Raw genomic sequence first — 26,970 nt, forward strand, 5'->3', positions numbered from 1 at the left:
GTTCATAGGAAACCTGATGATTGGAAGTGACAAACTATCGGGTTCAAAAAATATTGATTTAGAGCATAACATCAAACATCCTTTCATGTTTGTAATTGCTCATTTGATGGTTTAATATTTTGAGAACTATCAAGTGAACCCTTCCCACATGTTGCTATCCAACTTTGCACATACAACTCCCCTTCATCCTAAAGGAGGTATGGAAAATATTTTTATGAACAAAAGTTTTCCACATAATTGCAAACCTATATATGTAATAAGAAGAGAATCAGAGTAACACTTCTTAAAGGCTCTCATTTGCAGAAAAATAATTCTTATCAAAGTTAGCTCAAATAAACTAAGTGTCTATCACAATCTACTTTTGATATACATCATAGAGATGCTAATGAAACAGTCTACATACAAAGCTATTCAATCTTGATCAAAAGGTTTGAAAAACAAGGAAAGTAAAGGTTAGTACACCCAAAAAAAATAACCATCCATGTAATAATTGCTTACTAAATTTGAATTCAAAATAATTGTAAAATTCTTCAAATGACTAGTTTGAACCTAAAATCATACCACACAGCAAACCAAAAAATTACTACAATCTAAAACACATGTAGATATTAGCAGAAACAAGTTATGTTTGACAAAATACCTTGGGTCTATTCAAAGGGCCTTGAAACGCAAACTCACAAATCCATAATAATAGTGCTTACAGTAGTTGTTCCATTTTAACAATAATCAATATATTGAATGGACAATTGATACTTAACACTATAAAAAATAAGACAACTACAGAATACTGACCATTAAAAATCCAATTTGAACTTCATTCATACGAATATTTCAAATACCTTTCAATATGTGCGTCTTCTCAAATTTATGATTATTTGAAATACTTTGAACTTATATTTATAGGCAAAAGTTCAACACATTACAAGATTTATGCATAGTTTTTTTAAAAAATTAAAATAAAATAAAATTAGATGATTTTTTATTTTATTTATTATTTTAGAAATTTACAAGTCTTATAGTATTTATTCTAATTTTTGTATTAAATAATTTTTTATTTAATAATTTTTATTTGTATTTTTATTTAATAATTTTTTATTAAATATTTTTTTATTAAAATTTTTTTTATTAAAAAATTATTAATAAAAAAATTACTCTTAATTTTATTGTCAAAATCAAAATAAAAATATATATTTTTAATTAATACAAATGGATTTTATTTTATACAATTCTATTTTATTTAGTATTATATAGATTTAAATATCTTATTATTGTCTATTTTTATTTTGATATTTTTATTTAATAAAAAAATATTTTACTTTAAGTGTTTTATTTATTAACAAATAGAGAGAGAAAATTGTATATTGAGAAAAAAAAATATTAATAAAAAATTTATTAAATTTTTAATATGAAAAATCTAAAATTTAAGTTTGTTTAAATTAATAAAATAGATGATAGATATTTTTTGTATGAAAAAAATATATTGGTAATTATTTATTTAATTATTTATATAAATAATCTTAAATTTAGTATATAAAATTTTTAAAATATTATTATAATTTATTTATTTAATGTGAAGATATTGTCATTGCACTTAACTTATTTTCTATTTTACATAAAGTTAAAAATAACAACATACCTTTTTCATCAATGATTTTTTCATGGAGAATTTTTAATTAATTAAATATGATATTTATTTTCTTATGATAATAAAAATATTGAAAAAAAAATTATTTGATTTTTTATTAAAAAATAATAATCTTAACTTTAGTATACTAAATTTATTTAAATTAATTAAATAGATAATAGTTATTTTTTATAAGAATACAAATTTAGAGAGTATTTATTTAATTCTTAATATAAAAAGTAATCTTAAATTTAGTATTTAACATTTTAAAGATATTAAAATTCATTTTCTTTAAATTTTATCATTGCATTTATAGATTTTTTATTTTACTCAATCAAAAATATTATTATTTTTATTAATAATATATATATATATATATATATATATATATATATATATATATATATATATATATATATATATATATATATACACTTTTATTACTAAAAGAATAATTAAATTTTTTTTTTAAAAAGCTTGTTATACTATAATTTATCAAAAAAATATACACATCATTTTTAGTTAAAAAGGATAACTTTTTAGTTTTATATAATTAATTGTATTCCTATTATTTTATACAATATTATTGTTTGTTTTAATTTTTTAAATCAATTAATAAAAAAAGGTAATTAGTAATAATTATTTTACTTATTAAGAAGAAATTTTCCAAATAAAATTTAAACCATATAATGTTGGACATCATTTTCCTAAAGTGAACATATTTTTCATGAACATATTTTTCAACTACATAAAATGGTTTTATGGACTTCTAAAGGTTGTTTTGTGGCTTTTAAAGTAGTTTCACAACATGAGACAATTTTTTTGGAGAAAAAGTATAAGGGCAATCCCACATTAAAAGCCTATCAACTAACAAGGCATGAAGTATATACGAATGAATTCACGTAAAAAAAAATGAAATATATCCACGAATAAGGCATGGAATATATACGTAAATATACATGGAGTACATACATCAAGCATGAAGTATATATGAATATACATAAGATGCAAAGCATAAATGAAGAGTATTCATGGAGTAAACATGCTAAAGGTACACTATTTTGTGAAGCAAACACATAAATACATCTACGTTACAAGGCATGCATATAAAACACATAAAACATGTGAGACATGAAGCTAACACAAGGTATAAATGAGGAAAGCACGCATATGCAATTTATGCATGCTCACAACAAGTTAGATACAAGGAGTTGAAGGGTACGTACATAAAGATGCAATGATGGCCCACTCAATTTAATTCTTATCAAAAAGAGGGTTGAATGGTCAACCCTAATTGATTGAATGATAGTTAAAAGTAGGTTTTAGCCTAAGACCAAATGTAATGTCCCTTTTTGTGTGATTCCCCTAAATTTGACCTCAGACTCACATGTTGAATTATAACGAGAGGTGCAATGTTGTTACAAAACACCTATAACATAGGTCTACCAAATATATATACACAATTTAAGCATGCTCACGACACATTAGACACAAGGAGTTAAAGGTAAGTACAGAAAGATGCAATGATGGCCCACTCAATTTTATTCTTGATAAATAGAGGATTGAATGGTCAATTGTTACATCCCAAATTTGTACCTAATTAAAATCAAGTTAATAGTCGTTGCAATGATTAGTTAGAACTATCAAATGGCATGATCATGTGAAAAGGGAAATTATAGTTAACTATTTATTTCATATGAAATTAAATTGTTATAATCTAATAAATTTTAAATTGATTAATTATTTATCATATATAAATATTTATGATGGTAGTTAGTTGTTACATTTTTTAACTAATATATTCTGATTTAAATGAAGGAATTTATTATTATTGTGGAAACTTTGCACTGGTGGTTGCATGAGTAGATGATGAGAAGAAAGCATTGTTAAACAGGATTCAAGGGATGGGGCACTATCCTAGCCTATTGTTAGAACATCAAGTGTGACCTCTAACTACCTTGATGAAGGATTGAGCAACTTCGCAATAGAGTACAACAATAGACAATCATGAGCTACTTGGTCAAACATTAAAAAACAATAAATATCTACATATATTGTTAAGAACAATTACCTCTGTTGATCTGAGTCCCCGTCAGTGTTATCATTATAAGTGATTAAATGTATGTGTCTTTGTGTGTGTGTGAGTGATCACCTTGATAAATGGATGGTATCTATAATCATGTGTGTGCATGCGTGTGTGTGTATATGAAGAGGAAATAATGTAAGAAATAAATCATATATTATCTCTGAAGGAATAATCAAGTAACATGATGATTTTGCGTGTGCGTGCGTGCGTGCATGCATGTGTGCACTTGTGCGTGTGTGCACTTGTGCGTGTGCGTGTGTGCGCGCGCGCGCGTGTGTGTCTGTGTCTGTGTCTCTGTGTGTGTGTCTGTGTGTCTGTGTGTTTACTTTGAATCAAATAGCTTCATATAATTCTTCTTTCACGTCAACTTGGCAACCAATACAAGCTAGTGCATTTTTAAAATGAAGAGCTTTTAAAGAAAATATGAGTTGATAAGTCTTGTCAATTGATATTCTTGATTTTAACTAATCGTGTCTCCACACTTTATACCACCGCAGGTGCTAGTGATGACATTTTCATTCTAGTCTTTACTGCAAAACAAGAGCAACTTTCTAGTATTCCACAAGCAAAGAAGGTGTACTCTATAATTTTCCTTGCTTTCCATTCTCTCTTACCTTGTTACTCGCCTCATAACTTTCTCAACCAGTCTAATATCTCACGCAAGAGGAGCTTGGGTGAGTTCTTTTACTTCACCCCTTTAATTAGGTTTTGTTTACTTTTCCATAAGCAAGGATTTGCAATAATACATTCATACATGTCACAATATGTGCAGCTAGCAAGAATACCAAAGTCTGTTCAGATTTTTAGAAGGTCGAACCCATGGCCAAGTATGATCTATGTTATGATCATATCCCTGTCTTCGATTTTCTGACTTGTAAATCTATTTTTTTTCTTGCAAGCTCTGAATATTGTGAACAATAAACTAAGTACATGCAGGTGTACATTGTACTTCTGATATATAAATTCTTATAATTAGACCGTGTGAAAGGATCTCTAGAGTTCAAAAAACTCCAAGGAATCACCAAGATGGAGAAGAGCCTTATATAAAGGGTCGAGAGGAGTAGTTCCCCACAAGAAAGTACAATGTGATCATAACTTTCATGATTGGCAAATATCTTAAAATACAAACTATTAAAGAGGCATCTCATGAATGTCCAATTTTATACTCTGTTGACAAGTCAAGTGGTGGTGATCAAGTATTTAATACCCATTTAAATCCGTGCCCAAGGTTGTTTATAGATATGCTTGCCTATTATTTGATCACAAAGAGGTCAATGAGATTGTGTAGGGGTTATATAAGGTTCGCAATTAGGAGGTTAAGCCTAAGTCAATGCTTCTCCTCCTCTCCAAAAACCAAGGCTTGATCAAAACAGCAGCAATTATTTCAGTTGCATGTATGACATCTGATTTCTTATCTAACCCCTATTAATTATCAACATAGACTTCATTTCTAATTTTCTTTCAAATGATTGTAAATGTTTGAGAATATAATTTTTAGTTCTTTTCAAATGATTAAACACGAGTTAAAATATGTTACTTTTAGCAATGTTCCTCTATGTGATCATTTAATGATTATAAATTCTAGAATGCAAATATGTTTTATATATTTATAGTATACAACAATTACTTGGGACTTAACCCTAGATAAAAATCATCTATATTTTTTACATTAGGAAAAATTCATATGTTACATCAACCCTGATTGAATGATAGTTAAAAGTAGGTTTGTCCTACAAATTAGCCTAAGACCAAATGTGATGTCCCTTTATGTGTGATTCCCCTAAATTTGACCTAAGAATCACAGGTTGGATCATATCAAGAGATGTAATGTTGTTACATAACATATACAACATAGTTCTACCAAACATTTATGAATGAGTTCAGTTACCATATAAATACATATGCATTGGTATATAGATCCTACCATATTATCATTGCATATATAACTCAGATATTTCAATCTATTTATTAATAATTTCAATCTATTTAAATAAATCAGTTAAAGAAGTCATATTTATTCATTATTATTCTTATCCAGAAGTAAAACTTAATTCAGATGTTTATTATTAATTGCAATGTTAAAGCCATTTATATTACAATTTTCAAATTATCTATAGATAGTGCCCTCAACATTAATGGGAAATCTAATGTATGCTTACTTCTGCTATCACTATATGCAATTAGGTTGGCTTTAAATGCTAAGAGTCATTTCTCTTTAAACAATACCGAATTCTATGGGTTCCCAATATTTTCGTTTTCTTCCAATAATATCACAAGAAAATTAAAGAATTTCGATCTTTTGGTATGCCAAGAAATTCCATATTTGCTTCTATGTGTCTAATATCATATTTTATATCTACAATGAGAGAACAATAGATATACCACAATCTTCGAAATGCAATGAATGATCACGAACAGAAATCTTCACCCTACTAATGTAACCACATCTAAGAATTCGGGAATCACAGCAATACAATATACCACAACCATTGAATCCTTCCTAAGGAAGCTTATTAACCAATTCAGGGGTGGATCTCCTAGCGATTGGTCATGTAGTAAACAATTAATGTGCAATTTCTAACCAAAATAAGAAATGGTAAATAGATTGTGATATTGCTATCAGGATTTAATTGTGTGAACATAGTCATGAATTGCCATGTGATCAAACATGACAATGGTATGTACCTAGATCACAGCCATGCATTGCCATGTGATCAAACAACTTGAGGGAGGTGTCAAAATACTACAGGTCCACACCCAGCCCCGTGTTGTCTACAAGCTCTTCCCTAATTTTCACCCTAACATCGTCCAGATGATTTGTAGCAAAAGATGGTGCAAGCTGAAGCTTAGTGACTAGGCCAAATTGGGTATGCCTAAAACAATCTGCTCCATGAATAAAGTCCCCAAGAAACTGTGCTAGACAATGGAGCTACAATTAAAATAAATAAACGAGGTATTCCACTTCCATTTTCTTTCCAAGAGGACCCTACCTATTTCCATTCAAACAAGACTCGGATCCTGATGACCACTTGTTCCAACTCTCTCAGACACAAACCCCATATGAATTACACACCGTAAGTCCAAGTTCCTCCCTCTACTGCACTTTGCAGTTGTACAGATATCGGTTTAGAGATTAAACTCATGGCTTGCAGGGACGAATACCAACCCGTCTGTTGCCACGGACAGATGTTCAAAACAAAATTCTCAAGCAGGAGGAACAAACCAGTAAGGTATAAAATATTAGCTATACTGCTTGTTTTTAAATATAGCAAAATCAAAATAAGCTAATTAAATAAAGATTATACTGTAAATGCTAAATAAGGATTTAATGCCAACATCAGTGCCCAGTGCCCCGATGGCAAACATTGCACATGCCAATCTTTCAGTTCCCTCTAAGGGCCTGTTTGTGCTAGAATAAGCTCCCTTCTGGTATTCATGCATTCTTAAAATAAATTCTGGAATATCATTTGAACCTGTTTGATTGACCTGGAAGAGGAGTCGATATATGCATATTCTATGTTTGGTTGCAACAATTGAAATAGGAATTAGGAGCATAATATTGCATATTCTAATATTGAGTTCCCCAAGGGCATATAGATGCATCAATCAAATAATCTATTATGTCACCCATTAAGTCAGTCAAATAATACCATTATATTAACTATAAAGTCATTTGAATTCCCAAAAATCGTGGTGCTTCACCATTATGAGCATCACCTTGATCCAATGAGTGGTAAGTCTTCTATTCATTCTCATGAGAGAGGTTCTTCTGAACCGCTTGAGAGATATGTACATATGTTCTTCTGAACCAATGCTTGTGAAACATGGGCCAATCAGTTTGACTTGAAAACTACAAAGTCGAATCATAAGAGCAATAATACAATGTCATTACACCTTGCTATAATCTTCTAAAACAAGGCAGTTAACAATATGTTCAAACTCCCAAGAGACCATGACAAACTAGTATATACTAGATATATCACAAGTCAATTGTGTTCAGGTTTAATGGATCATCTGAAGATTAGATTAGGCTTGTGGATGAAGTTAAAAACAATGACAAAACACAGAGATGTCAAATTTCCCTGTTTCCAAGAAAAATGTGTGATGATAATTAAACCTAATTTTAAAAGCCTACAATAAGTACAATTTTATAGATGCTTGCTTCAACTGAATTTCTCCATTACTTGATTCACTATTAGTTTCATAGCCCTGCCGTACCATAAACATTTTAACTAATGCTTTGTACACAGAAAGCATGTGCCAGCATAACATGCACCTTTTCTCCATCAACATGGAGATTTGTCACATAAACTGATTCTAGAAAACCACAAAGACAGCATTCTACTCTAACATGCACCTATATGTAGTTGCATGCATCTGAAAATATGTAAGTGTTTTGACAGTATCAGATTGCACAATGTCCATGAATTCATCAGTGTGACCACAACCGTGTCAAAAGAAAAACAAAAGATTTGTTCATTTAATCAGGGAAATGTTCAACCACTACCCTAACCCAAAACAGATCATTCCAAATAACATAACTTCATACCACCACATACATGTATCTATCCGATTTCTCATTTATGAGCCAAAATTCCTACACTGTGAAGGCCAGGATAACTTCATTGGTGCATTTGGAAACAAGTAAAACCTGTCAGAGAACAAACCATAAATCAGCATGCTCAATAGCCATAGCTTGGTTGATTTGAATAAGATCCTCCATTTTGTGTAGGCTGATGAACATTAGCAGATGATGCTTGAATTTCTCTTTCCCGGTTCCATTGTTCAATCTTAGCCCTTCTCTCAGCACTGCCTTCACGAATTGGACTTCTGTTACGTCTAGGACTATAGCTCCTACTACGTCCCCTCCTACGCCCTCCTGGGCTACGGCTTCGTGTTCTTCGGCCACGGTGACCATCGCGCTCATCCACATCATCATACCTTCTGTCATGCCCACGACCTCCATGTCCACGAGGACGATCTTCATAATAACGATGTTTGTCACCATCCCTGTACGGGCTAACACTTCTGCTTCGACTCCGACTATAGCTGTGCCTCCTATATCTTCCAAAAAGTCTTCTCCGCAACTCACTTCAGAAATAAAAAACTCAAGGCATTAGAAACACACCCTGAAGACCAGCCTACAATTACATATTACCCAGAAACCCAAGGAATGGGAATTTATAAATCATCACAAAGAATTGGTGACTTACCGACTTATTTTCTTCAGATGCATGAAATTGCAGTACCCACCGCGGTTGCAAGTATTCTCCTCGTACTGTCTACAAGTTGCTTCACGAAAGTCGGTCACAGGAGAGAAATCAACAATGATAGGTCGACCTATCAATTTATTTCAAATTGCAACAACAATTATAGCTGTAATAAGAATTGGTAAGGGACAAAGTCCAAAAAAACTTGAAGCTGGAAGACTCAATATGCAATTAATATTCAAGAACTTAAAAATTGATAGTGCAAATCCTAGCTGCATCAGAACAAAATGTATAAACAAAGGAAACAAAACTAAGATGCCAAATTGCTGAATGGAACACCAACATGTCAACTTTGTTTCATTGTGATTTCAGCTAATAGATATGACAAAACATGTTCACCTAATATTTCATCCAGCCAAAGTGCAGTGATGGACAATGAACAGATTCTTGCACATGCATCATTTTTTATTTACATCTCAAATTCTAAAACAAAAGGTCAATAAATATAAATAAAGTAAAACAAGATGCAACAAACATGCAGACACTGCAGAACATAAAACGATGCAACTTTGACTAATTTCTTGAGCATATATCATTGTAACATCAACTTTTCCACTCATTAGATTTGTAATCAGTCAGAAAATTAAATATAGATAATTGAAAATGGTGAATTAATCAAACCTGCATAAAACCTTCCTTGCAAAGACCGTAATGCAGTTGCAGCCTGTTCCTCCTCCCGGAATTGCACATAAACATTCCCAACCTGGGAAGGAATAACCCAAATGAAAGGACACCATCACCACACACTAAAGAAAGTGTATGTATAACCACAGAAGTTGAGACATCAGGATAACACATAGATAAATTATGATTGGCATAACCTAACAGCATACATCGCCTATGATCAACAAAGGGAAGACAGAAATTAAGTTTAAATTACACTGACATAGAAGAAAATTTCAAAAAGAAAGCAGGAACGATAGGATCAACTACATAAGAAGAACAAAGTAGAAACAGAATTTAAGTTTATACCACACTGGCATAAAAGAGTAAAAGCACGAAGAATTTCAGGAATAAAAAATATTCAAAGTAAAATAAACTCAAACCTTTCGGATTGCAAAGTACCACTAAGATTTCAATGGAAATGACAAATACTGGCGCGGAAAAATGTATTTTTCAGATGATGAAAAACTTTATGATCATATGTTCCGTTGCCATGGAAGCAAAGTTACTAGTTTGGGTTTGGGTTCATTTTCAGTACATAGGTTCACATCCAAAAAAGGGGGCTATGGTTTTTAGTTTTAAAATGCACATTCATCAGTACTAAAAACACACATGGATGTATATATATAGATAGATGGCTTCATTCAATCCAAATATATATATATCAAGTATTGTAAAAGGCCTTCCCTTACTAAAGGAAAAAAGAATTGAAATTCCTCACAAAACCTATTATTATTTAGAAGAAGCTAAAACTAATTAAAGAAAAACAGAAGAAAATATATTTCCTTAATAGAAATATTTCAATCAAATTGACTAAGTATGTCCAAGGAGTTAAGCTTAATTGGTGAATCATTGAATTCTCATTTGTGTACACCCAAGTTCAAATCCCAAAGACACATCTACAATGGAATTCTGTGATGTGACTCTGTCTTCCAACGGTGAGCTCTAAAGTGGAAGTGATTTCCGAATAAGTGAATTTCTAGGTCGAAACTCTCAGTCTTCAATAGCTTGCGATGGTCTTATATTGATGCTTGTGTGAGCAGAATTGCTAATAATATATCAAACACCACAGGATCATTAACTGAGTATTTTGAAGTAAAAGAGGATTACACAGAACAAAAAAAACTAAAAACATCTAATAGATCAAAAAAAATTATTCATCATGGCACACAGACCTAAAAAATGGTTGTGAAACTGGAGATGCAGATGAGTCTCTATTTATATTAGTAGATGAATGCTACATGTTATCCATCTCCATCAGATAGGGGAGAAAGGTCTGGGAAAGGCACAGGAAGGACAAGGGATTTGCATTTTTAAAAGGACATTAATCAGAGAGATTTTAAACTTTAAAAGATGTTTTGCAGAGGTAATTTATAATTCTAAACAAGATTTGAAGAGAGTCGGCAGGAAGGGCATGCAATTTTTCTCCTCTGTTCTAAGCAAGATTCTCCCCAGTTCCTCTTAGGCAACGCCACAGTTGTTTGACTGCATTATAGACAAATCCCATACCATACCAGTCCCAGATCCAGATTGGATATAGGAACCACAGACAGATCCAAAAATATGTCCAGATAAACCTACTAGTAGGATTGTAAACAAAGAAGGATAGGTAACAAGACATTCAAGAATAGCTAATAACATGAATCATGAAAAACAGATTCTACAGCTATGTCAACCAATTTAAAGCCATTGGCGCCTGAAGCACTACTTCAAGCAGAGCAAGTCATTCCTAAACATGGTTAAAGTGATACATATGTAATTCATGAAAATAAGAAACAAGTTTAAACTGAATATCTACCAGGACTAAAAAGAGAAAGCAAGAAATGAATTTAAGTTGATAATTACCATATGATCAGCTAAATTGTCACATATATTCAAACTTTCAATTTCTCCGTACTTGCTAAGCTCTTCAAATAAATCCTCGTAGAAATCCTGCATTTACAAATGCAATTTGAGATGAGGCCACTCTAAGACATATTTGATCAAAAAATCTATTAATAATGTAACACGCACAAGCTAGCTACAGAATTGTGACAAAGTCAGTTGCACGACCATTACAATACGAAGATCTGACATGCATTATTATCGATGGGAACAATACGTCAACAGTTGTTACCTACCAGAAAGCATTGAAATTGCATTCAGTATCTAGCCATGTAAGAAATATAAGCTATATTCTCTTTTTTATTCATGAAAGTGAGATGAAAAGAACAAAATAAAGAGGGAAGAAAGTACCAGAAATTGTAGTGTGGCGTGGCCACAGTCATTATGAAGTTAGACATTAACAATACAGGAGAGATGATCTATCATTAAACTGTACATGAAAGACAATTCAACTTAGGAACACATAAGAATATTGCTATTGATAGTAAACCCACAAGACATAGCACTATGTAGGTATAATGACAGTTATCCAAGTATATTTGATTTTTTATTACAATCAATCCAAAACAGCTAGAGCTTCCACAAATCCAATGAATGATGACAATCAGTAAAGGGTTGAAAAAACAGGCCAAAAGCAACAGTAAAATCAACCGTCTGGAAAGGACTGCCAAAGAGAGATCAAACATGCTCATAGAAGGGAAACAAAGAGATATTAAAGAGAACAGTAGACAAACTTCTGTATAATTTCGGGCCAAACAAATATAAGTCATACATTAACATACCGGTGACCTTAAACTCATAGCCTCTTGGGTAAAATTTCAATATGTGGAAGTCAACAAAAACCTTGCCAATATCAAAACTGTTTAAAAATAAATAAATATGTGCAAAACAAACGTGAAAAGGTCCGTAAGCTGCAATGTAATGATAAGGAAAGACATTCGTAAAATAGATCACTACCCAATTTAAATCAACCCACCAAAATAGAAAAAAAAAATGTATAAATCCTGCACACATGATATATTTTAATATGATCTGTGAGCAAATATTCATAACGTGGTCCAAGCACACACCAGACTGTGTTAAGATAGCCGTCAACCTCACCTAAGATTCACCAAAGAAAGTAACACGGGAAAAATATATATATATATATAAATATATATACTCATAATCATGAACTACGAAATACAAGGTAGTCATTCACTTCTATGGAAGGCAACTTTCTCATATTTAAAAAGAGACATCATTATAGACAGCTTAAAATATTAACAAAAATTAAAAATCACAAGCTATTCATAATTATGCAAGGATGCAGAGCAAACAAACCTCAAAGTGTTCTTGAATCTTCCGAGGATCCATTGCTTGTCCTTGGATATCCATCCCAGGTGTTACCATGTCAGGCCTCTGGTACATGTTTGAAAGCAAAATAGTAGGACTGATTGAGGGCCTCGTATGCAGCCTTGAACATCGATCCCCATGCCTGCAGGCTCCAATCTTAAAGTAAAAAGGGCAATTAACTCTGTCTTTTTCAGTGCCGAAGATGGAAGCCAGATGCTCTGCCATAGATCTATGCTATGCAACCTTGCAGGCCAGTGCAGAAGGGATGAGCTCAGGAGACAAATTTAGTAATGGACTTGTTACCTTTATGAATTGTCCTCAAATTACAGTTCTGCAGCAGCAGAATGTTCAGCATCAAATAAATTGAAAACAGAATACATCGAGAGGTTATATCAATCAAAACAGTTCAATATAAAAAATACCTCAGTTATACAAACGGAAAATACCAACAAAGTTTCTAGAATTATTCTGAAATTTGTAAAAGCAGTCTAGAATGACAGTTATATTGGCCCGGGTATTAGAGCAAAGTTCAAACGCTTAGACAGGCTAAAACCTCATCGATCCATGACATGCAACCTTTAAGGCCAGTGCAGAAAGGCTAAGCTCAGAAGAAGAATTTTAGATGGACTAATTACAATTATTCCCAAGATACAGCTCTACAGCATAAGAATATAAAAACAAGGTTGCACAGGGACAGGGGTACTTGGGTACTTAAGGTGGGTAAGATTAATTTTCAAAATAGGAAACAGGGGTACATGAGTATGTCAAAATATTTATTTATTATAATTTAATATTTATAGAAAATCTGACAATGGTTTATCAAAACAAGAATAGTGATAAAGTTTGCAAATGTAATGTATTGTTTTCAGATTCAGATTTCCTATATGTTTGTAATAATAATATATGATAAATGTTTAAAAGCGTAACAGAAAAGGAAGACTTTACCTATATGTTTGTAATAATAATATATGATAAATGTTTAGAAGCATAACAGAAAAGGAAGACTTTAAACATGAACAAGAAGACCATAATTCATATAACAATGACATATAACAAATGATAAACTTCTGACTTGAACAGTGATAAAGGTTATATTTTATCAGTATTTGTATCAAAGTTTCAAACTGATTTTAAGCTTGATAAACAATAAGTTGATAGGCAAACAAGAAAAATAAAATCTGAAATCTTAATCAAGGTCATTGGCTATGATGCTCTCCACTGAGTACCTGGTACTTGGGGTACTGGTAATTGGGTACATGGGTACGCATACCAGGGGTATGGGTAGTGTACCCATGAAACCTAGGTAAAAACTAATACATCTTATAACTGAATGTAGAATACAACAATGGGTGTAGTGCATTGAAAAACAATTGAATGAACAAATATGACTCGGTATTAGGAATGTAAAATGCCAAGCAAAGCTTCAAGAGCACAAGAAAATTCATCAAAATAGTACAGTCTAAAGTGTCAGTTATATTGGCCCAGATACACTGAGACAAAAATATTCATGTCTTACTAGGGAAAACGACCAATCACAGCATAGAAACTGTTTTTGAAATTTCATGGGAAGATTGAATTGTTATACTCATAAGCTATAGGAAACATTTTTAGTCTTAGTCTAGCCGAAACACTTACATTACCTTTATATTCTTTTCGATTGTGAATCGCTGGGGTTAGCTTGTGAAGAAACAGCTATGTACTGTGTGATGCAGGAGCATCTTGCATGGAAAAATTATTGGGAAAAAAAAAAAAAAAACTGGAGGAGAGAGAAAGTGACGAAAATTAGAGGAGAAATAATTAAAAAAATAAAAAAAGGGAAAAAAAGGAGAAAAGAAAGAAAAAGAGGATTTCTATTTTCGAGGTGCATAGGTGGCATAATAGAAAAAAATAAAAAAATAAATGGTTGTCATTCCATTTATCGAGGTGAGTGGGTAGAATTCTAGAAAGTTATGAATATTGTAGAAAGTTTTGGAAGTTGTAGAAGGTTGTGAAAGTTGTAGAAGGTTGTGGAGGAATTCTAGAAGCTTGTGGATAAGTCATGCATTGGGTGGTAAATGCCTACTTAAGCAAAGCATATGAGCATTTCTAAAGCAAGCTTGGAGAAGCTTGAGAAGTGGAAGCTCAAGGAGTAGCTTGGGAAGTGGAAGTTTGGAAAGCTTGGAAGGCTTCAAGGTGTGAAAGAGAAGGAGGAAGTGAAGAGTGAGTTTTCCTGAGTCTGTGGACAGAACGCCGAATGTGAGGCAGTTTACAGCAGAATTGTGATGGACTTGTGAGTGTGTAGACAGAGCGCCGAATGTGAGGCAGTTTACACTTGGATCTTAGATAGAGTTTGTGAGAAGAGCTAGTGACTGCGGTTTAGAAACAAGGAGGTTGCTTGGTGGCTTGCCAGCACAAGTTGAGACCTTGGAGGTTTCTACCAGAGTGTGGATCTGGACTAGCTTGGGTTTGGATTGGATCTTGAGAGATCTTGTTGCATTCTTTGTCATGAGTTGGTAAAGGTGGTGTGGCCCTTCATCAGTGGTATCAGAGCGGGCCCTACATTACTGTGAGACCCATTAATGGATCCGTTGACCCCCTTTCTACCTTCATAATGCATATAAAAACAATAAATGAACAAATGTATCCATCGGGCATGTCTCTGTCTACAACAATCTAAATAAAACATAATCAATGACTGCCCGTTGGAAAACTTCAAAACCATAATAGGCTAATCAGACAAAAAAATTCCATGACTGTAAAACTATACCCTAAAATATAAATCAAAAAACACGGATTTCAAAACAAGCAAAAAGGGAATACAAAAAGTCGCAAACAGCTTGAGGTGCATAACGTTGGGGAAGCAAGACTATTTCAAAGCTTATAATTACCCAACTAAATTAACCAATTCTGCATTAAGACAACTTTAAAGGATGCTAGAGTTTGATTACTATACTTAATAATCAGAAGCTTGAAAGAATGCCAGAGTATGAGTATAACGCTCCAAATCACAAGCCTAAAGGTCCAAGAACACTGCCGAATTCACCAACATGGCATACGATGCCCGAATTTCGCCAATAAACTCTAATTGCAGTAAAACTCAAAATAAAACCCTAAGTCGCAGAAACCCTAAAAACCTTCTAAAATTACTCTCAAAACCCCTTGTTTCTCAAACTACACTAGACCTGGAACACAGAACATCTTAACAGAACCCTCAGAGTCGAACCCGTGACTTTCTAGCCACTTTCGGCTGCCAAACGTATCAGTTTAAAACTTGAAAGAGCAATTTTAAAAATAAGTGTCTGATTACCTTCGTAACTCCCACGAGCCTCAAGATCGAGTCGATGCAAAGTATTGCAGGCGGAAGGGTTTTCAATCCGCTGAAGGGTTTTTTCCCACCGATGAACTCTGTATCAAGACCGAGCCTTCCCTTACTAACAAAGTTTCAGTTACGTGAACTTTGGCTGTCGTAGCTGAAATGAGTTATTTTTTCATTGGTTAGAAATTTAAGGTTATTAGCGATCCCAAAGAGGTAGTGTAGTTCAACAAATAGCCTTCTTTTTTCTAATAGGTTTTCCTATCTCTATGTCACTTGCATCCAAAGGGTGCAAGAGATATGTCGATAGGGAAATATTTGTATGTTAATTTAATATAAATTTTAGGGTCTACCTTGCTCACTAGAATTTATTTGTCCTTACTTTCAAATTTCTTTTAGGTGTAATGATTATTGCATTAGGTCATTGTTACTTGATGAAGAGTTGTCCTTATTAATTAGATTAAAAGAAAAGTAATTTAATTATAAATTATATATCATTAGAGTGTTTATTCAATTGGGCTATAGATAATAAATCAATTCAATGCATTTAATTTATCTTATGTGAACTTATATTTGATTTACAAATAATAGAGAAGTTGAATTATCAATTTTTAGGTTGTTGCAATTGTTTGAAATCATATGAAGATTTAACTTGTATCGGTAATTAATAGCTTTAACAAGTTAAAACTAATAGTTTGTAGACGAAAGCTTCACACAATCTGTAATCTATTTTCAATAGCAACTTTGGTCTAATGAAGCTCGTCTCATCAACAAGGAGGTATGTTAGATGTCTCATGTCTTATTCAAAAATTAATAGTGGTTGCATTTCTCATATTGGAATCTTAAGGGCAACGTGTATAATTGAGACATATGTTGAATGGGGCAATTATTGTAGGAGCAATAAGGAATGAACTATATTTTTTTATGTTAATTTGTGTATGACTAGAAAAAGGGTATATTTGCATAATAAGGCAACTACAAAACCTCAAAGTGATGAAAACTAATATATCCTTAACGTAAAAGTGAATTGAAAATAAAGAGATTAAAACACAAGAAACCCTTTTTCAAGTTGAGCTCATATGCTCTCCTTTCTTCTTCATAATAGTGTTAATGTTGCTCTTCAATTTGACATGAAGTACCTATGATATTGAAAGCAAGATGATATGATGGCAAAGTGATAGCAATATGGCAAGATGATAATGAGAATACTAGAAGAGTGTGGTTAACAAACAAGAGCAAAGAGGCTCAATTTATAGGATTTGAGAGCCAAATACAAGAATTAGAGATGGAATGAGCAATTGGAAAGGTGTCATAGTTGTGGTGTGAAACTTGGAAAATTGTTATAATAAAAAGGTGAGAAATGGAAAATATGACAAATTATGGCAATGTGTAAGAATTGTCATAGGAAGGTGTAAGAAAAGGTCAAGGAAGAAAGCCTAAGAAGAATGCATAGAAGGTGTAAGAGAATGGAAGCTACAAAATAGGGGGATGTAATAGTTTGAATATTTAAATTCAAAAACTCATAATTACCTCCAAAATGGAAAATAGAAATTAGGAATTTAGGAATTTAAAAAATAGGAAAAGGGAATAATTAATTAATAATATTAATTAATTAAGAAAGTTAGTATAGAGGAAGAATTATAAGGTGGGATGATATAAAATGATTAGAGACATAAGAAGAAACCATGTGTCATTTATTTCTATAGGGAAAATTAATAAGATAATTAGCCAAGATGATGAAATAAATACAAGATAATACTATTAAAGGATCATGAAGAAAATGCATATCAAAGGTGATGATGTAGAAATAGGATCAAATTGACAATCAAATTGATTGAGTAAATGATGCCAAACGAATTGATACAAGATGATGACATGTCAAGGACATGTGACATGGATTGATGGCATATGACATTTAACGAACTCTACAAATGTCATAGGTTTTATTGAAATTGATTAAATAGGATTGATGATAAAAACATCAACAGACTCTATCAATGCTATTAAATTGATTGGATAAGGACACGATCAAACACTGATGGACTTGACAATGTCAATGATCATATTGATGATGAGTGATGACAAGATAACATGACAAGGCACTGAGGGACATGACAATGTCAAGGATCAAATTAATGGAAATGATGAAATGCCAAGGACACATGACATGGATTAATGATTTTTGATAAGGCACTAAAAGATGTAGCGGTACCTAAGATTTCATGGTGATAGTTGACTTGATAAAGGTTGATTAGGTTTTGATAACATTCAACTAGGCACTAAAGGAGGTAACAATGCCCAAGATTGAATGGTGAAGGTTGATTAGGGTTGATTGAAAGTGATTATGATGATATTTAAATGGTTTTGAATAAATTTGGAAAGGTCTAGATTGGTTTTGAATCAATTTGGAAATGATTTGCATTTGATTGAAAAGGGTTACAAATGATGAAAAATATGTCAAAAGATGTTTTGGTGTGTTATAAAATTGGTCTAAATGATGATCAAGTCATCCAAAAGATCAAGTTTATTGAGTTGAGAAAATGGGACGTATTAGCATGTAAGGGTGATGAGAGATTAGGCACGAACCATTTTTTAGCATCTACAGTTTGATGCAATGTACTAGGTAGGATTTTCTTGCACTTCTTATTCCTTATGTGATCATATGACAGGGTTTCTTTAATGAATCATGTGATGTTCTGTAACATTGGTAATTTTTTCTAGTTCTTATTTTAGAGATGGTGGATCATTCAACTCAAATGTGGATAAGTCATCTTGCGAGGGCATCTTTCTTGTGCTTATGAAATGTTATGTAATATTGTGCAAATGTGGAGGTATAGAACATTCATCTCGTGTGTTCATATTGTTTAAGTCACATCTAACAAGCATTTGAAGGACAATTAGATTCTCACTCATATCAAGCTTTGTCTCTGACAACAAATCCCATTCATTCATTTGAATTGTATTCCCTATATCAATCTCATTACCAATGGTTTCATCCTCTTCATGGTTAGCCTATATATCAATTAGGTGGTGAATATGAATTTACATTGATTTGCTTCTAGCTTGCAACAATGTTATCTTTTGTGAGACCAATATCTGTAGAAATTATCCAAAAGTGGTTGTATAGAAGTAGCTCGCTCTAACAACATATTTCAACTTATTTAGAATCCTTCTCTAGAATAGCATATTATCAAGAAAAAATTTAATAACTGTCTTTTATTTCCTAGCTTTTAACTTGCACCCTTTGCAAGTGGATGAAAATCAAAATGATCAAGAAAATTCAATTAATTTTACTAATTTTATCTCAATAGGTCATTACATGTCAAAGTGTAGATAGATCAATTGCAATGCATTTTCAATTGGTTTTCTTTTGAATCAATAGAGTGTATTTTTTGCCCATCATTTATTATAAAAAACAATGATTGCAAACAATAACTGGTAAATTTTTCACTATATGGCATGTCTCTTGTGCACTATGATATCAATATGCAATGATCTCGAACATAAAGTTTTGACATGTTGTCAATGCTTGGTCTTTTTCTACCTTTTTTTTACATTTTTCTACCTACATATTAAGAAAACTCTTTGATTTATTATTTCTGTCATGTAGACATATTTGGCAATGTATTTAAGAACAAGTTTTTTTTATACAACTAGTTGACAACCCATATTAGATTTTCATATTGAAATATTTTATGGGTTGTTTAGGCTTATCATGTCCTCATTTTGTGTAGGGACGTATGTTTTCTTACTATAGTCATCACATAACAAGGAAGAGCTAGCATATTTAGTCCAAGGAACCATGTAATGACACTCTAAATCTTGACCTCGCTTGCATAGGCATGTTCCTTTGATATATTATTTGTGCAATTGGACATGATTGATTAAATCTTCGTAATCATCAAGTGTATTTCTAGAGAATATATTTGTTGTATTCAAGTTATAGATAATAGGTAAAACATTATTGTTATTTATTTTCTCTTGCGATAGTATAAATTGGAGTTTGAAATGGTTCAAGGACATCTACATTAAAGAAACAAGTCTTCATCCATGTCTTTTAATGCTCAAAATAGGTACACAATATTAAATTGTTCAAAATATTAAATAATATTTTATACATGTGAAAAAAAAAATCTCATTTAAGTCTTAAACATCTTGTAATGTAAATATATGCAAAATGTGGTAAATCAAATAATTGATTGAGGTCGAAATTAAATTAAAAACTTAAAACTCAAGGAGCACTTAGAGAAGTGCATATATTGAGTGCTCGATATCTACAAAAGCTATTCAACTCGTTATACCCTATAAATACCCTTTGAATTTCCATATTTCCAAAGATTATTTGATTTTGCTCTTATACAAAAAATTGGCAAATTTTAAGATGATGTTTAATTTCAAATTTCTTTTGGTGGAGCCAAACCATCCACTCTAATTAAACAATCATATGATCAATTTTTTTATGTTAATTATTTTTTTAATTGTTAAATAAGTTGTAACATTTTATTAGAAATCAAATTATTGTATTTAAATATCATATAATCTTAATAATTTTATATTATATATTTTAATCTAAAAATATTTTATTCATTTAAATAACATATATTTACACTTTGAGTTAAAATAGTTATAAACAACTACAAATATTTGACAACGATGTTCAAAATATAGAAAATATTTAAAATTAAAAAAATTATTTTATGTTTCTTGCAATCAAAATTTTAACATTTTTGACCAATCATTGTTAAATAACTTAATTTAAAAATACTTCCATAGTGAGAGCTTAAGGATTTGTTTTGTGAAAAATCTATAAAAAAATGTTTTTATGAAATAAGATGTCATGTGAGATAGATAACAAATCATCACATACTACTATTAATTTTTTATTTTAATAATAATTGTTATTATTTATTTTATTAATAATTTTACGTTTATAAAATTTATTACCTTATAAAAAAATATACAATATAAATATGAAATAAATTTAAATTTATGAAAGTTTACTTAGGGTTGATAACAAATAGTTGTAGTTTCAAAAATTAAAATTACAATACAATACAATAATTAATCTCACTTGATACCAAAAGTCTAATCATCAATTTATTTTATACCTCGTATCAAAAGTCTAAATTGTTGTACCTAATGACAATCTAATTTTATTTATCTAAATTGAGTAATTATTTTTTGTACTACAGGCAAGAGCCTACAACACAATGGTAGCTTGTGAGCGTCTCATGTAGGAGGTCTTAGGTTCGAATTCCCTTACACATAAAAATAATTAATTACAACAAATAATAATTAATCTAGGCTTTGGTTGTTTACCAATAATAATAAAAAATTTAAATGTGTACTTTAATACGTGTTATTTTGGAGTTGTATGCATGGTGCTTCCATGCCTTTCTCATATGATAATTATTGGGGAGTCTATGAAATTTGGATCTCCCAATATAGTTGTAGTGACAATTTATGAACAAACAAGCTAATTCGTTTTTTTTAATATGTGATTCTAAAATATTGATTGCAAAAGATTTTATCTGCTATAAGATTTGATACGATCATAGGATTGGATTTGATCACATATTGATAGGAAATTTGATATGATTTGACATCTCTCAAGTTCTCCCATATTGACTTTTAACAGAGTTTAATAGATAAGACAAAGACTCTTTTTTTATGACGGTTTACTAGATAGCAACAAAGGAAACCATAAACCATCGAAGGAATACCCCATACTAGCGGGAGATGGGTTTTATAAAAAATAAAAAATATTTAAAATGTGTCCAAGATTTTCAACTTTTATCTAAAAAATTAATAGTGGTTTTGGGAAGTATATCTAAGAGTGTAATTGTAGATGGGATATTTTGGTAGAGTAATCATCCATACATTAGTATATTTCTATTATGTTGTTTTTGGTTGGTTTGATCTCACTCACCTTCTGTTTATCTAGCAGATTATACAATATCTATTTTAAGAAAAGTAATATTTAAAATTGTTAGTGAACAGATTTGTCTTCTTACATAAACAAATCATTTAGACTATATTACCCTCCCTTTGAAGATAGAATACATTAACTAAAGTTGGGTAAGATTTAACAATTCACTTCCCTCTAAACTATGTAAGGTACAACTCCCTTATTGGATCTTCAATGAATTTTTAACCTAAATAAATGAACATAGTTTTTACCAAATAGTACGAAGGTTGCTCTCCTTATTCTTAGATAAGGAGTTGTAATTGAAATAATTTCAAAATAATTAGAAGAGCAACAAAAAGATCAAATTTATCAATTTCTTATATATTACCAATCATATATGAACTTATAGTGACAACTAGACATAAAATATCAGCATACTTTGAAAGAGTATGATAACATAGGGCATGAAAATAATTCACCAAGAAACATTTCCTTCGTACATATGAACACAATAGATTCAAATCATTCCTTGTATTGACTTGTATTATCAAAATTTAAAGTTCAAGAAAAAATAATTCTAAAGCATAAATGTTCATTCAATTCATGTATCACCAAAATTCAAAATTTACTAACTGTTTCTATGCTAAAATACTCTGATGTGTCTTTTCCCTCGGTTTTTCTAACCACTAACCCACTTTAAGTTCCACATATATAGTTTTAGATTACCATGAGGTCTCCCCAAAAACCTGACCTCCTAGTAGTTAACAAAAATGGTTATGTTAACTAAACCATGTTCAAAGGACACAAATTCCCAAAGTTCAAATTGTATCAAGAAAGATTAAAAAACCTAAGAGGGTGTATCGTGCCTTGTTTCTTCTATCTATTCATCCTCTCCCAATGTATCACGGGCCAATTTCTAGCTTTGGCATGCACCTATGAACTCCTACACAATATTTTATTTGGAATTCTTTAAACTTAGGAGCCTCATCTTCCAAGCATTTTTCCCCATTTCATCTTTACAATCTAGTCGACATAATTGGGTAGGTGATCCATACATAGGCACAACATAGCTTCCATCTAGGCAACCCTTGTGAAATCTATTGTCATAGGATTCATCTCTTCTTTCATGGCTTTCATATCCTCTTCAAAGGTTTTGACCATTGTTTCTAAGTCTTGGTTCCTTCTCTGTACTGTGGTATGTCATCTAGGTTGTTGGTCTTCGTATCTTTTACAATGTTGTTGTACATTTATTTAATCTATTTTTCAATGATTTGAGCCCCTAAGATCACAAAATTGTATATTGGACATCTCCAGTTCATATCCTTCTTCATGATAAATATCATATTTGTATCTATTGTCTTCAAAGAATTCTCAGTCAAGAACCTAGAAACACCATACTCTTCTACTTAGAGAAGTGCATATATTGAGTGCTTGATATCTACAAAAGCTATTCAACTAGTTATAATGTATAAATACCCTTTGAATTTCCATATTTCCAAAGATTATTTGATTTTGCTCTTATACAAAAAATTGGCAAATTTTAAAATGATGTTTAATTTCAAATTTATTTTGGTGGATCCAAACCATCCACTCTAATTAAACAATCATATGATCAATTTTTTTTATGTTAATTATTTTTTTAATTGTTAAATAAGTTGTAAAATTTTATTAGAAATCAAATTATTTTATTTAAATATCATACAATCTTAATAATTTTATATTATATATTTTAAGCTAAAAATATTTTATTCATTTAAATAACATATATTTACAGTTTGAGTTAAAATAGTTATAAATAGCTACAAATATTTGACAACGATGTTAAAAAATATAGAAAATATTTAAAATAAAAAAATTATCATATGTTTCTTGCAATCAAAATTTTAATATTTTTGACCAATCATTGCTAAAATAACTTAATTTAAAAATACTTCCATAGTGAGAGCTTAAGGATTTGTTTTGTGAAAAATCTATAAAAAAAAAAATGTTTTTATGAAATAAGATGTCATGTGAGATAGATAACAAATCATCACAGACTACTTTTAGTTTTTTATTTTAAATAATAATTGATATTATTTATTTTATTGATAATTTTACATTTATAAAATTTATTAACTTATAAAAAAAGTATACAATATAAATAAGAAATAAATTTAAATTTATGAAAGTTTACTTAGAGTTGATAACAAATAGTTTTAGTTTCAAAAATTAAAATCACAATACAATTCAACAATTAATCTCACTTGATACCAAAAGTTTAATCATCAATTTATTTTATACCTCGTATCAAAAGTCTACATTGTTGTACCTAATGACAATCTAATTTTATTTATCTGAATTGAGTAATTATTATTTTGTACTTTAATACGTGTTATTTTGGAGTTGTATGCATGGTGCTTCCATGCCTTTCCCATACGATAATTAATGGGGAGTCTATGAAATTTGGATCTCCCAATATAGTTGCAGCTACAATTTATGAACAAACAAGCTAATTCTTTTTTTTAATATGTGATTCTAAAATATTGATTGTAGAAGATTTTATTTGTTATAAGATTTGATATGGTCACAAGATTGGATTTGATCACATATTGATAGGAAATTTGATATGATTTGACATCTCTCAAGTTCTCCCATATTGACTTTTAATAGAGTTTAATAGATAAGACAAAGATTTTTTTTATGATGGTTTACTAGACAGCAACAAAGGAAACCATAAACCATCCAAGGAATACCCCATACTAGTGTATAATGGGTTTTATAAAAAATAAAAAATATTTAAAATGTGTTCAAGATTTTCAACTTTTATCTAAAAAATTAATAGTGGTCAGAGGAAGTATATCTAAGAGTGTAATTGCAGATGGGATATTTTGGTAGAGTAGTCATCGATACATTAGTATATTTCTATTATGTTGTCTTTGGTTGGTTTGATCTCACTCACCTTCTATTTATCTAGCAGATTATACGATATCTATTTTAAGAAAAGTAATATTTAAAATTGTTAGTGAACAGATTTGTCTTCTTACATAAACAAATCATTTAGACTATATTACCCTCCCTTTGAAGATAGAATACATTAACTAAAGTTGGGTAAGATTTGACAATTCACTTCCCTCTAAATTATGTAAGGTACAACTCCCTTATTGGATCTTCAATGAATTTTTGACCTAAATAAATGAACATATTTTTTACCAGATAGTACAAAGGTTGCTTTCCTTATTCTTAGATAAGGGTTTGTAATTGAAATAATTTCAAAATAATTAGAAGAGCAACAAAAAGATCAAATTTGTCAATTTCTTATATATTACCAATCATATATGAACTTATAGTGACAACTGGACATAAAATATCAACATACTTTGAAAGAGTATGATAACATAGGGCATGAAAATAATTCACCAAGAAACATTTCCTTCATACATATAAACATAATAGATTCAAATCATTCCTTGTATTGACTTGTATTATCAAAATTTAAAGTTCAAGAAAAAATAATTCTAAAGCATACATGTTCATTCAATTCATGTATCACCAAAAGTCAAAATTTACTAACTGTTTCTATGCTAAAATACTCTGATGTGTCTTTTTTCTCAGTTTTTCTAACCACTAACCAACTTTAAGTTCCACATATATAGTTTTAGTTTACCATGAGGTCTCCCCAAAAACCTGACCTCCTAGTAGTTAACAAAAATAGTTATGTTAACTAAACCATGTTCAAAGGACACATATCCCCAAGGTTCAAATTGTATGAAGAAAGATTAAAAAGCCTAAGAGGACGTATCACGCCCTATTTCTTCTGTCTATTCATCCTCTCCCAATGTATCACGTGCCAATTCTTAGCTCTGATATGCACCTACGAACTCCTACACAATATTTTATTTGGAATTATTTAAACTTAAGAGCTTCATCTTCCAAGCTTTTTTCCCCATTTCATCTTTACAATCTAGTCTACATAATTGGGTAGGTGATCTATACAGAGGCACAATATAGCTTCCATCTAGGCAATCCTTGTGAAATCTATTGTCGTAGGATTCATCTCTTCTTTCATGGCTTTTATATCCTCTTCAAAGGTTTTGACCATTTTTTGTAAGTCTTAATTCCTTCTTTGTACTATGGCATGTCATTTAGGTTGCTAATATTCATATCTTTTATAATGTTGTTGTACATTTATTTAATCTATTTTTCAATGATTCGAGCCCCTAAGATCACAAAATTGTATATTGGACATCTCCAGTTCATATTCTTCTTCATGATAAATATCATACTTGTATCTACTGTCTTCAAAAGATTCTTAGTCAAGAACCTAGAAATATCATACTCTTCTACTTATGAGATCTGGATGACTACCATGACACATTTTCCCTCCTTGACTTCTCAAACTGGTAATCGAGTTTGAATCTCTCCTAGTAGAACTTTCGCATCAATATAGACCATGCTGGCTTCTTGAATGAATTTTGTTCCATCTTTAATTATACCATATATCCAACTATCCATTACGACTGGTATAGACTTACCTTTTTGTAATTGGTTCAAAATCCTTTTCCTATTTGGGGATTTTGGATCAAAATCCTAAGGTTCGTGTACCAAGGGTAATGCCCCGCAACATTAGAGAGAATCAATATATTTAGCGACGCAATGCAAGGCAGGAGAGCCCCCCAAAGAAGATGTCCTAGCCCCCAACAAACAACCACACAATGGAATATAAACAAAACATAGAGATTTAGAACCACGCATTGGCAATTCTCATAATAAGATTTTCATCCAACATGCTCGACTGTAAGGCCTTTCGAGTTATGACCAAATACATCAAAAATTACAATAGCAATTCAACAAGATCTCTCAAGATCCAAACCACTAGCTAGCCCAGATCTGCAACTTGGTAGAGAACTCCAAGAAGAATCTAAACTTGTA

The 26,970-nt window shown here is 31.0% G+C and overlaps 1 protein-coding gene across 1 annotated transcript; it reads right to left on the minus strand.

The window, feature by feature from the left end:
* Nucleotides 1-8,120: 8,120 nt before the first annotated feature.
* Nucleotides 8,121-16,373, minus strand: LOC149530940 (splicing factor U2af small subunit B-like). The gene is made up of 6 exons (XM_089811637.1): nucleotides 16,149-16,373; nucleotides 12,851-13,193; nucleotides 11,489-11,575; nucleotides 9,602-9,683; nucleotides 8,924-9,050; nucleotides 8,121-8,801 (listed from the first exon to the last, which is right to left on the minus strand). Exons 2-6 carry the CDS (start codon nucleotides 13,085-13,087, stop codon nucleotides 8,393-8,395), a joined length of 942 nt encoding a protein of 313 aa, XP_089667763.1. The 5' UTR covers nucleotides 13,088-13,193; nucleotides 16,149-16,373; the 3' UTR covers nucleotides 8,121-8,392.
* Nucleotides 16,374-26,970: the final 10,597 nt, after the last annotated feature.

This window comes from Cupressus sempervirens, chromosome 11, assembly GCF_028749045.1.
Source record: "Cupressus sempervirens isolate cs-2001-9-10 chromosome 11, ASM2874904v1, whole genome shotgun sequence".
Lineage (NCBI taxonomy): Eukaryota > Viridiplantae > Streptophyta > Pinopsida > Cupressales > Cupressaceae > Cupressus > Cupressus sempervirens.